Genomic DNA, 15566 nt, shown 5'->3' with positions numbered 1-15566 from the left:
TTGTCTTGACAATTTCTACAGATGCATGCCTGCATCTGCGCACACATACACACTTTACTTACCTCCCTGGAGTGAATAGAGTGCACTTGCGCAATGTTTTGTTTGCTTCTCAAAGATTGGAAAAGAGCAACAAAGAGGCTTTTAAAGGAGGTTTTTTATACCAAATGTTATTTTTACTCTGTTGGACAAAAGAAAAAAAACAATATCACTTTCTTAGCATTTGACAAAAAGTGTGCTATTTTTTTTTTCTACCAGCTTTTGTCAGATTTAGAAGTAACAAAAAACATGTTGTCCTTGGGACAAAAGAAACCCTATGTACTGGTAGCTACAAAAAACACCCATTCCGATTACAGGTATTTTTAGAAAACATCGGGATGATTTTGCATGACTATAAATGTTGATAGGTTTTATTTGGAGCCAGGTGTGGCTCTTTGCATGAGTACATCTGGCTCAAAGATAAAGGTTATTACTTGAAAGCATTTAGGCCGGAAGTGCAACACTTCATTTCTACCACTGACTGCAGGAGCAGTCCAGCGCGCTATTCTACATTTAAAGGTGGGGTGCGGTATTTGAAAACTTGAGGCTACAATCTTGACTTAAAGCTAGGAGATGGCAGCAGAGTAACACGTGATTTGCCAACATTTTTAGACATACTAGAATATAGTCTTCTTTTTTTAATCTGTTTGTTCCGCCTCGAACCGGCCTGATAAGAGTAAGATAAAATCAAATAGGCACAATGAAAAATAAAAATAAGGGCTCTTTGAACTCAGTTGGCTATTGTTAACACACACATAATTAAGAAAATATTTAATTTTCAAATTTTCAAGGACACCTCAAACGACGCACCCCACTTTTCAGGCTGGTAAGAAGAAATGTCATTAGTTTTTTTCTTTGTGTCTTAGCCACTGAGATACATCAGAATACACATGCGAATGTGATCTCTACCTTTTACCGCTTCCTGGATATTTTGACAAGCATATAGTTTGGGCAAATTGTGGAAAAAAAAAGAAAGATCATCAACAACACACTTGAGGACTTTTAGGACTAATGATTGTCAATTTCAAAGATGTCGAAGATTTGCATCTACAAATCAGAATAGAGGACCACAATTAATGACGGCATTTGCAGTATTTTGTGACATTTTTACAAAAGAACTCTGCTCGCACCTTGTTTTGAAACGAAATCTTACAACAAAAATGACCTCAATGATCTTTAATGCAGGATGAAGACACATTTTAAGTGGGATGTTTGTTGTTACGGGAGACAGCATCTGGCATTTTTATATCATATCAGTTTGGAAACTTTGTTAAAGTATATGGCCTGGCTCTCACTGATAAAAGTCACTATTTTGCTTCTATGACTCAAGTCAAAAAGTTAGCAAGTAACAAAGCCGTAACAAGTGCGAAGACAACATGGCTTACAAACATTATTCTACTCGAACAGCGGTCTAGAAACTGAAAATAAACTTAAACAAAACCTAAACTGTTAGTGGCAGAAATTTACAGTTTACAACAAGTTCCAGTCTAAACCAGATCTAGCATGTACTGATATGATAACGCTCACAGCCATTTCTGGCTTCAAAGCAAAGCACAGCTGAATTAATAAACATTATATAGTTATGATTAAATAAAGTTATAAATGAAGGAAGTATTAAGTCTTGAATAAATATTGGCAGTGGCACCCTTCATTATGACAACACTCCACACTGACATTGCTGTAAAAGGAAAGTGCTTTTTCTCACCAGACAAAAAGAAGTGTTAGGATTGATGGTCAATCACATATCTTCAGGTTGTGCTGGCTGCTAAAAACGGTCTTTTTTTACAGCTCAAAAACCATAAACAAGTCGATCCACCCAACAGAAGTGCATACAAGCTTTTTTGTTTTTCTGATCATAGAGTTCATTTTATTTTTTCTGTAGTTTTTTGTGAGGTCCCTGCAAAGCCTCTCGAAAGTTTTGTTTTCCCCAAATTGAGGAGTGCCTACACATGTTTTACAAGCACGCACATAAAAATACTTTACAGTGTATTTCATTAAATAATTGTTTGACTCATCTAATGTTCTTTATCTGATTGTTGTCTTTTTTGATGTGACTCAAATCTTTGGCTTCATTAGATACGCCACCAAACTATGAAGCATTTATACTTTCAAACATAAACATTTTTAGCAGTAATGTATTACAAATTCCAGCAATTTTGTTACTCTGGCTTATTACTTTTACTCACTTATAAGCACATAACCTTCTAAAACCAATCTGGGTCATTTTAAAATTTGCTTCTCGCTACTTCCCCTCTTTTTCCTACTTGGTGTGATAAAGTATACTCAGTACCTGTTTTTGTCTTTATTTAGTTCATCCGCTGGAGAAATGTAGGTCATTGCTGTCTATTTTTAGTATGCCAGTCCATAGCAGATTACATCCATTTCAATCCACTGTGTGAAGTATAAGCCATTTGATATGTTTGACATATTACAATACCTAAATGTAATTGAATTGTATTTCATTTTAATTTAAGAATTCTTTAAGGTTTTTTGTTAACATATTGTCAGCTTTGTTTGCTTCATTTGTGAGCCAATTCCTAGAAGAGTCCAATCATTGTTTTATCAGTGCAAACACTTGTTGTGTTTGTAGGATGGTGTCAATTCAGAATGTAAAATGTCGACGTTCACGCAAGAAGTTTCAACTTTCTATTGTTAAACTGCAGTATGTCATGCATCCCTTAATTCTTTACCCAAACTCTCTCCTCTTGTTCCATGAATTCAACAACCAATTGTCCCTCCACCCAGACAGCCATTGTCATTGTCCTCCGCTATGCGCTAGAAGCCTGTTGTGACTGCCTGCAAAGAGTCCTTATCATTGTAGTTTTAAAGGCTCTGCTCCAACATGGCTGACCTTTATTATCTGCGGATGCAGTTGCGTCCACATGTCATGTAGCCCCAGTTGGCATCGCTCTGTTTTTTTCTGCACAGGCTTTCCTTTTTTGATCACTAATTTTCGTGGATGATTGAACAATCTCCCTTTTCATTCACAATTAAGCTACAATTAAAATACGGAACTTTATTTCATTGGAATATTTTAAATTTGGGGTTATATTTGGTAATAGAAAATGTGGAATGTACCATACTTTCCGGACTATAAGGCGCAGAAATTCAAAATTTGCCTCGTATTTAAAGATACACCATTTGATTTAGTGCATCTTATATGTGAATTGCATTACCATGTTTGAACACACAGATGACAAATGCATTCTATCTTACAATTTTTAGTCACCGTACCAGATATGTTAGAGAAATGAGAATACAGAAAGAGATGGAAAATCATGCATTCCTCAGCTCATACTAAGCATTATAAGTGATATGTGGGACCTTGCATTTCTTTTCTTTTGGGAGGACCAAATTACTTCCCACAATGCCTTTAAATGATAAATGTTCTGCATTTATATAGCACTTTTCAAGTCAATGAAGAGCTCCCAAAGCACTTTACAATGTGCTTCACACTTACCCATTCACACACACTCACAGTAGGAATTCAGTTTCTGACATATAACACCTAGGAGCAGGGAATCGAACCTGCGTCTTCTTGATCGCCATTACGAGCGCTCTACCTCCTGAGCTAATGCCGCCCTTTCTGTTCATTCAGTCCAGAACGACCGAAAACCTTCCCACAAAGCTTTTCTCTTTGTATAGTTCAGAATATCATGCGCTTCGTAAAGACACTCCAAGTCCATGATACAACACTGTATTTCATTTGTACCACAAACCGGTTCAATGTGTGACAATATTCCCGCAGCCCAGCCCAATAATAACTTCAACAATTTGGTACCGTTTCATGTGTAGTCTGTATCCTACTAGTCTAGTGTATAGGATCTGGTACGCTCCCCGTCACGATCCAGTTTCCATTCCCGTTGCATCCATTGCAATCGTGATCAGTGTTATGTTCTGACTGATCAACCGATGCACAAATACGGCGCTTTATTTTTTGTGCAACCCTATCCCTTATTTAAGTGTAAATTCCGTGTGTCTTGTAATCCAGTGCGCCTTAAATATGAAAAATATATCACAAAATATCTATTTTTTTGAGGGTGTGCCTTATAGTACTGAAGATCAGTTTAATTTTTCTATTATTATATAGTAGGCCTAAATTCCCATTTGATCTTTATTGTCTTATTTGCAGGATGACACCTGGGGTGAAACTACCACGGCTGTTACCGGCACATCGGAACACAGCCTCTCTCAGGAAGATATCGTACGGATCACGAAGGACCTGGAGGACAGTGTTGGACTGGACTGCCGCCGCTATTTTACTCTCACCCTTGCTGTGATCCTGGGCCTCCTGGTTTTCCTCTCACCGCTGGCCTTTATGGTGCTTCCCCACCTGCTCTGGCCAGAAAAGCTACAGAGTTGCGGCACTGCCTGCGAAGGCCTCTTTATCTCTGTGGCCTTCAAGTTGCTCATCCTGCTGCTCGCCGTCTGGGCCCTTTTCTTCCGGCCAGCACGAGCCAGCCTCCCGAGGCTTTTTGTGTTCCGGGCACTGCTCGCTGTTCTGGTGCTGCTCTTTGTGATCTCCTATTGGTTGTTTTACGGAGTGAGGATACTAGATTCGCAGGTGAGAGCATAAAGGTTCTGATTAATGCATGTTAAATATGCATTATAGCTATTCCCAAATTCTTAAACATGTAAAATGTTAGAAAATTGTGCATGTTTTTTGCCTAAAATGTAATATATATTTATATATATATCTATGGGGCAGCACGGCGGCGCAGTGGTTAGCGCTTGTGCGGCACAGTTCATGTCATGGGAACCTGTCGTGGGTTCAATTCCAGCTCCAGACTTCCTGTGCGGAGTTTGTATGTTCTCCCCGTGCTTGCGTGGGTTTCCTCCGGGTACTCCGGTTTCCTCCCACGTTCCAAAAACATGCATTTCAGGTGAATTGGCCGGTCCAAATTGTCCCTAGGTGTGAATGAGCGAATGAGTTGTCTGTCCCTGTGTGCCCTGCAATTGGCTGGCAACCAGTTCAGGGTGTCCCCTGCCCACTGCCCGGTGATGGCTGGGATGGGCTCCAGCCCCCCGCGACCCTAATGAGGATAAGCGGTACGGCTGATGAGATGAGATGAGATATATATCTATCATCTGTATATTCCAATTATTTTATGGGTTTATGCGTTTTGAAAACAGCGTGACTTGTCTTTGTCATCTTGAGCTTTGGTGTCACCGGAAGAACACCAATACCCTAGGAAGCCCGTAGCTATATTGTTTTACGTGTTATCAGTCCAAGGGGTTACAAGTATTTTTAATGAACTTATGGTATAGTTTTTGTAGATAATGCCTTTGCGCGGTGTCGCAGGTGGATGCCGTAATGGTAAAACAAAGAGCAAGTAGCCAAAAAGGACATCCAGTGAACGCCCGCTGTAACAGCAGGAAATAAACTTACCCCACACAGATTTTGGGGGGCGAAGCAAGAAACTCAGACATAACAGTCACTAGGCCCCCAGCAACAGATTAAGCAAAGTTCTAATTTCTCAAAGCAGAAATGAGCGGTGTGCAAATCGCTGTTCACTACAATCGTGTCTGTATCAGAACTTGCCTCACATGTTGTGTTAATGGGATTTGCCATTTTGAAACTGTTCCTTCAATGACTTCACAGCTCTAGAGGAAATAAGATAGATTGGTCAACTTTGAGATTGTTTCTCGAGTATCTGTGTAGAATATTTTGCAAAATTTTACATCATTGTGTTGAAAAAACACAAACTGTTCTGTGCCCAATTGAAAAAAAAATCTGTTTGGGAATATCTTTTAAGGCTGAAAGTATATACTCTGAAGTAAAAACGAGTTGAACGCCTAGGTACATCACAGAAATGTGGTACTGTATAGGATACAAGGCTCAAAAAAACTATTTTCTCATGAAACAGTAATTATGAATGTGTTAATAACTCCATTTATTATAATTTACAATATCCGGCAATACAAGTATTCAAGTCTTGCATTCAAATCTAGTGCTGGTATTAGACTGAGACAAGATGTTTATGAGATTGAGGTCATAAATACATAAGATTTTTGCAAAGATTTTAATATTAAAGAAAAAAATTACAATTAGAAATTTCCAATTCCAAAAGGTTTCTTCTTGGTTTTAAATTAATGTAACTCCAACATCCAAAATAAAACATAAAAAGGAGAGCCACTTTTTGTACAAGGGGGTATTTTTCAAATGCTGCGGTTTTTAGTTTTACCTTGCCATTTAACTCTAGGGTTGCATTGATGTATTGTTCATCCAATTTATCATCTCCAATCTTTTAATTTTGGGGTATCTTTGATCACCCAATCATTATGAAGTCAACTAATTGTGTTCATCTATTCATATTAGCCCACATTGGTCTCTATAAGTCAGCAACTTTCTATTGTGCTGACGTAAGTAATCTTAATTCTCTTTTGAGATATAACCAATTTGTGTGCAGTACAAAAAATGTTTGATAGTTTCAAAGTTACTTGTTAATTTTTAAGTTTTTAAATTTTGTGGTTTAAAATTTATTTTATTTTTTTAAAGATCAAGGATATTTGATCAGCTGGTAAACTAATGGTTCACCCTTATTTTAATATTTCCTCATTGAATTTGTTGTTTCATGTATACAATAGTATATTTACTAATATTAAATATTTATATACAATATTCAAATGATTGTGTTTAATGGGGTGTGGAGGGATAATCCTCTTTTGGGGGGAAAACATACAATCTTTTGAAATGTCTCTGAATATTCACCCATTCTACATCTTGTCCTACTTACAATATGTCTTCCTAATGCATGGTTTTGAACTGACTTTGTATACCTAAACTCACATCGATTTACCTTGGCTTGGTCCTTCTTTTTGTGTTCACTAGGATGAAAACTATCAAGGGATCGTGCAATACGCTGTGTCACTGGTTGACGCACTGCTCTTTATTCACTACCTGGGCATTGTGCTGCTTGAAATAAGGCACCTTCAGCCCTACTACTATGTATGTGTCACACGCTCCACAGATGGAGAGACCAAGCACTACAACTTGGGACAACTCAGGTTAGAAATGTATTAGGTGATGTAATATTTGGGATACTGTGTGTATGTGTGTGTGTGTGTGTGTATATATATATATATATATATATATATATATATATATATATACACAAAACTATCACTAATACCTTATTATACTTACTTTTACATGGTTATATAATAGTATATTTGCATTGTATCTTTGAGCTCCAGCATATTTGAAACATGCTTAGAAGGAAACCAAATCTATTTAAATGTCTAAAATGAAAAGCCTTGAAAAAATGATCACAGAATATATTTGTTGCTAATTGTCAATGCAGGGAGAAGCTTCTCAAAGGTTCCTTGGTGATATAAGTATTTTAAACCCAACTCTCTCGCAACCTGACGTAAACAGCATTGTTTTTTCCTGTTTTTTTTTTTATTATTCAGGAAAAAGTTAATAAGAAATATTATAAAATACTGAAAATATGATATCCACCATTTTTGTTTGAGGTTTTTTTAAATGGAGCCCATTAGTGTATATAAGTGTATGGACTAAATTCAAAATTTTCTCTTAAAATGGTAGAGTAGAGTGAAAATACTAAACACATGTTACGGCATTCAGCATCAAGTCAAGTCAAGTCATTTTTATTTGTATAGCCCTTAATCACAAAGAGTCTCAGAGGGCTGCATCAAAAGTCTGTTGGCCCCAACTTAAAGTTCCTTTTAAGTCGAGAGGAAGTAAAATCGTTTTGGGTGTTCCAGATAGAAAAATAATGCATTCCTCCTAACCTTGAAGTTAAAACCAGCAACCTGTTTCACTGTCTCTGTATACATTCAATATTTGCTCTACTTAATAATTGACTGAAAGTCAGGATCCGTGAGCTCCTCTACAATGTTTTGCTTTAAGAACTTTCTGTGATTTGTCCAGTAATTTGACAACCGAAAGAAATACATGTTAACCACTACATAAAGCATAAGTATTTTGAAAATAATATGAGATGTACTACATACACTAAATTAAATGCTTCAAATAATTGGCATATAACTTGAATAGGTTGTTTGTCATCAGTTTCAAGTTACCTCCCAACCATTGAAGTTTTGCTTTTAAAGGCCCACTGTGTATTGTGTAGCCTCTTTTAGTTATTAAAACAAATATTTGTTTATTAAATCAAAACAATAATCATTTGACAAACATGAATGAAAACACACAACGATGCTCTTGGGTCAAGAATTGTTCATGTTTTGCATTACACGAGGCTCACCTAGAGGGAGCTGACATGATTGTATGCCAGCTTGCTGCTAAGGGTACCCCGAAAATTAAAAAACATTGGAATGGCTGGGCAGAAAATAGAATAGAAATGGTGCAGTTTTGTCACTTTGAGTCTCCCTAGTTTCTAATCCTCTTTGTGCTTTGTAGCACTTGTTTTTAGTTGCACCACACAATACAGCGACGCTGAGTGGTCAGATATCTAACAGTGTCCCTTTAAATAAATACTATATTTATTTGTTAAAGCAGTTTATTTTTTTTTTAATACACCAATTCAAAGTTAAAACAAGAAAAGCAATTGCCCACTGCATCTAGGGCACAGGGAAGATATTCACAATAACAAAAAAAACAACGGCAACAAAATATTTTGTCTTATGTGGGGTGGGGAGACGCAAACTTCAATCCACCGCAATGTTCAACCATTAAAACACAAATCGATACTCAACTATTTGGCAATAAACTAGTTTAAGGAGTTTATACATCATTAACATAATATAGAATGTTGCGCTCTAAGAACTCATACCAAATGTAGTTTACAAAAAAGAACATATGTATATTGCAGCCATGTAATGATACTCAAACCTCACAGTAAAATATCATGAAATGGTCCCACAATATATTAATTAATCATAAATTAGTATGTAGGTTATCGCAATATTTAAAAAAATCACAATGCTGTAAATACACATTTTTGCAGACTGAAAACTACGTTCTTCGGTTTGGATGTTGATCTGAAAGTGTCCATTCGGAAAGTTAAAATCTTTAAATCAGAATGATTTTGAGATGTGTGACACTGATTAGGTGCAATATGTGCGTGCAGTATTCAGCGGGCAGCGCTGGCCATATTGGAGCACTACTATTGTGACTTCCCCATCCATAACCCGGCTTTGCTCTCAGCCTCGAAGTCCCGTGCTGCGAAGCACCTTGCTGGTCTCAAGGTCTACAATGTGGATGGGGACTTCCCGCCTGCCCCTGCTGAAGGTACGTGTTTTCATATTGTGCATGCTCAAGCAGTTCCCCCGGAGCTCCTGGTTCCCAAAAATTGTGTCCGCTTGACTGTCTCATTTCATTTTGTTCTCTCTTGAAGTCTTTAAAGCTAAACTCAGAGCATATCTATTGAACAGTAAGTCAAGATGAATGCTGATGCTTCTCACTAATATGCACATACCAAATGCATCTTGAAAATGATAAATTTGTATTTGCATGCCCCTCCCACACACACGCATACACACTTACACACAACGCATTCGCTTATGGCATGCCCCAGCTTAATGTCAAATATTCAGTCATCCCTTCAAATGTAACACTAAGCTGTTGTTAAATTATCACCTGTTCTCAAATGTACTCGTGCAACACTCAGTTGCACGAACCTGGCACACTCCATCATCAACCATCACCACTGCACCCTCATATTTGGCTGACATCATCATTTGTCCTCCCTGTCCACTTCCTTTGTTTTTAGCCTTTTTGTCCTATAAAGCCTGAGCTGTTTTATTTACACGCTTGTTGAATTGCTCTCATAGTTTGTCTAAAGGAGTTTTATGATGCCTGCCAAGCTACTGGCTTTTTGTGTTGTTTTTTAGGTGTTGCCAAACTGTTTGGAATATAATAATCCATTAATCTCAATTTAGCAGGATGTGCCAAAAAAAAAACTCCCACTGCTCGGTCCATGAATTATTCCATTCATCTCCTCCTCTTGCCCACATGAATAATACACGAGGGCTGCAATCTTTTATCCTTTTATTTGCACCAGTCAGAATCATGAAATAGTATCTACTTTTGCGACAGTACAACATTAGCTTTGAAAAATGTCCGTTTGCAAAACCACTAAGAACCTTAAAAGGTATTCGTACTGGCATGACAATCTCACCTTTAGGAGAATTTCACCATTTTGAAGTCAAAAAGGGTGACCTACATGAATTGTATAGATATAAGGAGAAAATGCCTGTGGGGTATTGTTAATTTCCCCCGAGTGAATAGGGTGTGTGAGGTGGCACGTTTGGATTAAAATCTGTGTAGTTTGCACGGGCGGGAGTGCTGTATTTAGTCGTGTGTTATCACACAATTTTTATTCCCGGTACCAGAATGTTAGAGACTGGACAAAACATAAAGTCATCTGGAAAGATAAATAAACACAAGGCATGACATGGGAAACAACTCTTTGGTGTATCTGATGATAAATCTGACTTTGAAGGACATGAAATAAGTATACATTATACATTTTATACTGGTAGTCTGTCATTAAATGATATATATATTTATGTGTATATGTATGTGTGTCTATGTATAAAATTGCAGCTTTTGCAATTTAAAAATTACATTCCACTGTTTTGATTTTGATTCTGATGTTTCTACCGTAAATTCCGGACTATAGAGTGCACCTGATTATAAGCCGCACCCACCACTTTTTAGGTGATTTGCCACTTTTGTACTTACACAAGCCGCACCCATGTCTAAGCCGCGTGCACCCACATCAAAGCTTGCGACACAGTCACAATTTTAACCAAGACCAGGCTGTACGTTCCACGATTGTAACTACATACCACACAATCCTGGATCCACAATCGGGGATGTCGTACTTTTGGACTGGCGTGTGACGTCATTCGCTCCGCTACAAGCACCGCTAGGGCATCATGTTAATCTGTTAATAAACAACGGGGTAGACTGCTGGAAGTGTGAATTTCCCTACGGGGATGAATAAAGTATCTATCTATCTATCTATCTATCTATCTATCTATCTATCTATCTATCTATCTATCTAAATACATATTATACATGGTTACACATATTTACGAAGAAAGACGGTACACCGAGAGAGTTTTCAAAGCTTTAATAATAATAATATAACTTTCATCCCAAACCGTGCCTTTGAAAGGTACCAACACGCTAGTAGGATCACGCTCGCAATGTATCAAACGTGCCTGTTAAGAAAAAGCATCCCGTAATTGTGAATTTTACGGTAGATCGTCCTCAAGGGTGTCTTCCTCTTTGTCGGAACGTACCTAAACTTTACAGACAATGTATGCTTAAACTTGGAGGTTGCAGTCTTCCTTGGCGCACATATTCCACTGGTCTAAATCTTACCTGCTTGTTATTAGTGTCAATAAATTTGTTCAAATCAAAAAAATACTCCAGCGCCACTGGTGGCCGTTAGAAATATTCCATAAATTGGCCGCTTCACTGAATAAGCCGCAGGGCTGAACATTTGGGAAAAAAGTAGCGGCTAATAGTCCGGAATTTACGGTAATTGGTAAATAATCTGTTATATCTAATATAATGAAATCAACTGTATGTATATATACATATAACACAGCATTTTGTTCCACCGTTTACTACTCTTTTCTGTTTGGTGCGACAGGTCCAGAGAACAATGCAGCTCCAGGAGTGACCCAATCTCAGTCCAGAGCCATGATTGCCGCTGCTGCGCATTGCCGGGATTCAAGCCACAATGAACTCTACTACGAGGAGGCTGAGCACGAGAGACGCGTACGCAAGCGCAGAGCTCGGTAAGTGCTGCTTTCAAAATGTACTTTACTTAACACTGAAGGTAACAAGGTATTTGCCAGCTTCCATTTTCAAAAATGTTAGCAATTGGTTCTGAGAATACTGAGTCAGTGACTCTTTACTCTTCAATGCCAGATCTTTCCCTCAAATGGGAAGCGCGACTGCAAATTTTTTCCATTTTGAAGGTTTACAAAAAAATTTGTTCTGTAGCTAGGTAGGCATAGAAGGGACATATCAAAAGAAAGCTTGAATTCTAATCTTCCATTAGAAAAAAAGGATGTTTCTAGCATTTACCATTGTTTGATAAACAACAGTGGAACATTGCTAAGTTTCTCGAAAATACTCGGTTCCAAGAAGAAGGGGGATTACCACTTGTGAGGCCCTTTCTCAAGGTTTCTTTTTTCCTCACGCTGAGGTTTTGAGTTTTTCCTTGCCGCATGTTGGTTTAAGATCAGGCAATGGTGTAACTTGACTTGACTAATTGTAATCCTGTGCAGTCCTTTGAGACATTTTTGTGATTAAGGGCTATATAAATAAATATGACTTGACTTGACAAGAAAACTTCTGAATTTTTTTTTATGTGTATTTCAAGCAGAACTTTTAATTCTGTGGGTTTTTTTTCTTATATTTGTGAATGTTTAAACATTGCTTTCCATAAACGCACGGGCACTTTCCTTGCAAAATAACATTTTATTGCAAGAACACTGAACTAAGCAAGACATTTTCAGCGCCCAATGTTTCCAGTGATGTGATCACACCATTTTGGTTACTTGTTGTATATAAGAAGCAAAGCAACATAAAAAAGTGAGGGCTCCTGATGTGTGTACATAGATCTAATCAGCGCCTTCCCTGCCATATAGTGGTGATTTATCATTATAAATAATTCTTAAAACGTATGCCACTGAATGAGTTAAATTCAAGAAAATCTTTACCGTGTAGTAAAAGTACTATATTATAAAGAAATTGCTTTTCACTGTAACTGTTTTGAATAATAGAGTAGGGCCCTGACATATAAGCTAAATCTATTCTCAACTTATTTGTAACTCAAATCATCTTTTTTATTCACATTTCATAAATGCACACCTTTACTTAGCTTTGATCTGTGGGCTACTTACAGTGACTTGCGAAACTATTTGGCCCCCTTGAACTTTGTGACCTTTAGCCACATTTCAGACTTCAAACAAAAGTATATAAAACTGGAATTTCTTGTGAAGAATCAGCAATAAGTGGGACACACTTATGAAGTGGAACACACTTTATTGGATATTTTAAACTTTTTTTTAACAAATAGAAAAACGAATATGTGGGTGTGCAATATTATTCAGCCCCCTTACTTTCAGTGCATCAAACTCTGTCCAGAAGTTCAGTGAGGATCTCTGAATGATTCAATGTTGATCTAAATGACTAATGATGATAAATGGAATCCACCTGTGTTTAATCAAGTCTCTGTATAAAAGCACCTGCACTGTGATAGTCTCAGAGGTCTGTTTAAAGCGCAGAGAGCATCATGAAGAACGAGGAACACACCAGGCAGGTCCGAGATACTGTTGTGGAGAGGTTTAAAGCTGGATTTGGATACAAAAAGATTTACCAAGCTTTAAACATCCCAAGGAGCACTGTGCAAGCAATAATATTGAAATTGAAGGAGTATCAGACCATTGCAAATCTACCAAGATCGGGCCGTCCCCCCAAACATTAAGCTCATACAAGGAGAAAACTGATCAGAGATGCAGCCAAGAGGCCCATGATCACTCTGGATGAACTGCAGAGGTCTACAGCTGAGGTGGGAGAGTCTGTCCATAATACAACAATCAGTCGTATACTGCAAAAATCTGGCCTTTATGGAAGAGTGGCAAGAAGGAAGCCATTTCTTAAAGATATCTATAAAAAGTGTCATTTAAAGTTTGCCACAAGCCACCTGGGAGACACACCAGACACACAAGGTGCTTTAGTCATATGAGACCAAAATTGAACTTTTTGGCAACAATGCAAGTCATTATGTTTGCCGTAAAAGCATCACAGCTCATCACCCTCCACACACCATCCACACTGTCAAGCATGGTGGTGGCAGCATCATGGTTTGGGCCTGCGTTTCTTCAGCAGGGACAGGGAAGATGGTTAAAATTGATGGGAAGATGGATGGAGCCAAATACAGGACCAAAAAGTGGCCTTACTAAGTATTAACTCAATGGGGCTGAATAATTTTGCACACCTACTTTTTCATTTTTTTTATTTGTTAAAAATGTTTAGAATATCCAATAAAGTGTGTTCCACTTCATGATTGTGTCCCACTTATTGTTGTTGCTTCACAAGAAATTTCCGTTTTATATCTTGATGTTTGAAGTCTGAAATGTGGCAAAAGGTCACAAAGTTCAAGGGGGCCAAATAGTTTCGCAAGCCAATGTATATCTATACACTTGGACTTTGGGACTTTTTTCACAGGCAATTGACATTCATTTTAATTTTTTATGTTATTCTAAAGGGAATGTCAGTCTTACCACAGTTTTCCTATAAAATACATTTTGCCGCTTCCACTCAGACGTTTTAAAAAGATGAAAGACTTGATTCTTCTCTAAATATTATTCTTTCCTTTCACATGAGCCACTTTGGCATGGGCCGATTACCAGTTTGAGGGTTTACGGTGGTTTTAAAATATGTTAAGTTTTAATAACGACTCACAAAGGCAATCCCCTGGCTTAAGGTTTTTCATGCTACTTCTCAGGCATGCAATTGAATTGGCTGCTTTGACCAACAAGTGAACAAGATTTTAAAGTTAATCTGCTTGAGTGAATTTTTTTCCCCCTCTCACTTTTGACAAAATGAGCAGGGGAGAGTAAACTATGCTGGACAAATAAGAAGGTAGTGAGATAAAAACCCTTGTCCAATGACAAATCTCGTTATATTTTGTTAGTGTGCATTTTGCGTGGGACGAAAAAGGATGAATAAAAGGCCAGTGCGTAGTATTTAGTTAAACGGACAGAATGTAAGTAGGATACAAGACAAAGTTTAGGACAGAGGGTCTTTATTAATTCCAATTAGGTTTGGTCCTCAAATGAATATCTTTCTCTATTGTTTGCTTTCTTTCGTATCTCTCTTGCCCTCAATTTTGCCGCTAGGCTGGTGGTTGCAGTCGAAGAAGCATTCACGCACGTAAAGCAGATGAAAGAAGAAGAGCAAAAGAAAGTTCCAGGAGATGTGATGGACCCACGTGAGGCAGCACAAGCTATCTTCCCGTCCATGGCACGAGCCCTGCAAAAGTACTTGCGGACAACCAAACAGCAGCACTGCCACAGCATGGAAAGCATCCAACAACATCTAGCCTTCTGTATCAGCAACAACATGACACCAAAGGTCAAAACCCCACCAAGATACAGTCATCTTTCATTTTTCACGAGGGTTACGTTCCTTAAAGAACCCACGATTGGCAAAATCCGTCGAAACATTTATTATTTTTTTTACAATTACTATAAAATTAAATACTATTGTACATTTAAACAAAAAAAAAAACTTTTTACTGACCCAATAATTTGTTTAACAAATAAAAGTATTGTAACTTTATATACTTTGTTTCCTTACAAATAAAAATGTTAATTTGAATATTCAATGTGAAGTGACAGCTTCAAATTGGGAAGATTATCTCCGGCCACCACCACCTAAGTAACTAGATTCGAAAAAATTAAATCTCCAGTCAAACAAATCGTGATTCAGGGATATGTTTGTGTGTGTATGGACTGTAATAATGATAATTAGTCAGAGAAGCATAGCATATGCTCAAATAAACTGTTGAACTCCA

General features: G+C 37.6%; 1 protein-coding gene across 3 annotated transcripts in view; it reads left to right on the top strand.

Moving 5' to 3' along the window:
- Positions 1-15566, top strand: part of LOC148369427 (vang-like protein 1) — a 44893-nt gene that overhangs the window by 25855 nt on the left and 3472 nt on the right. For all 3 annotated transcript variants that reach the window (XM_088331447.1, XM_088331449.1, XM_088331448.1), the window contains 5 exons: positions 4169-4600; positions 6869-7044; positions 9090-9250; positions 11628-11775; positions 14890-15124. In XM_088331447.1, coding sequence (XP_088187573.1) covers positions 4169-4600; positions 6869-7044; positions 9090-9250; positions 11628-11775; positions 14890-15124 — 1152 coding nt within the window. The remainder of the gene's footprint in view (positions 1-4168; positions 4601-6868; positions 7045-9089; positions 9251-11627; positions 11776-14889; positions 15125-15566) is intronic.

Source organism: Urocampus carinirostris, chromosome 3, assembly GCF_059441175.1.
Source record: "Urocampus carinirostris isolate Australia breed hairy pipefish chromosome 3, RoL_Ucar_1.0, whole genome shotgun sequence".
In the NCBI taxonomy this organism is placed as follows: Eukaryota; Metazoa; Chordata; class Actinopteri; order Syngnathiformes; family Syngnathidae; genus Urocampus; species Urocampus carinirostris.
This window is presented reverse-complemented; position numbering and strand designations above follow the sequence as displayed.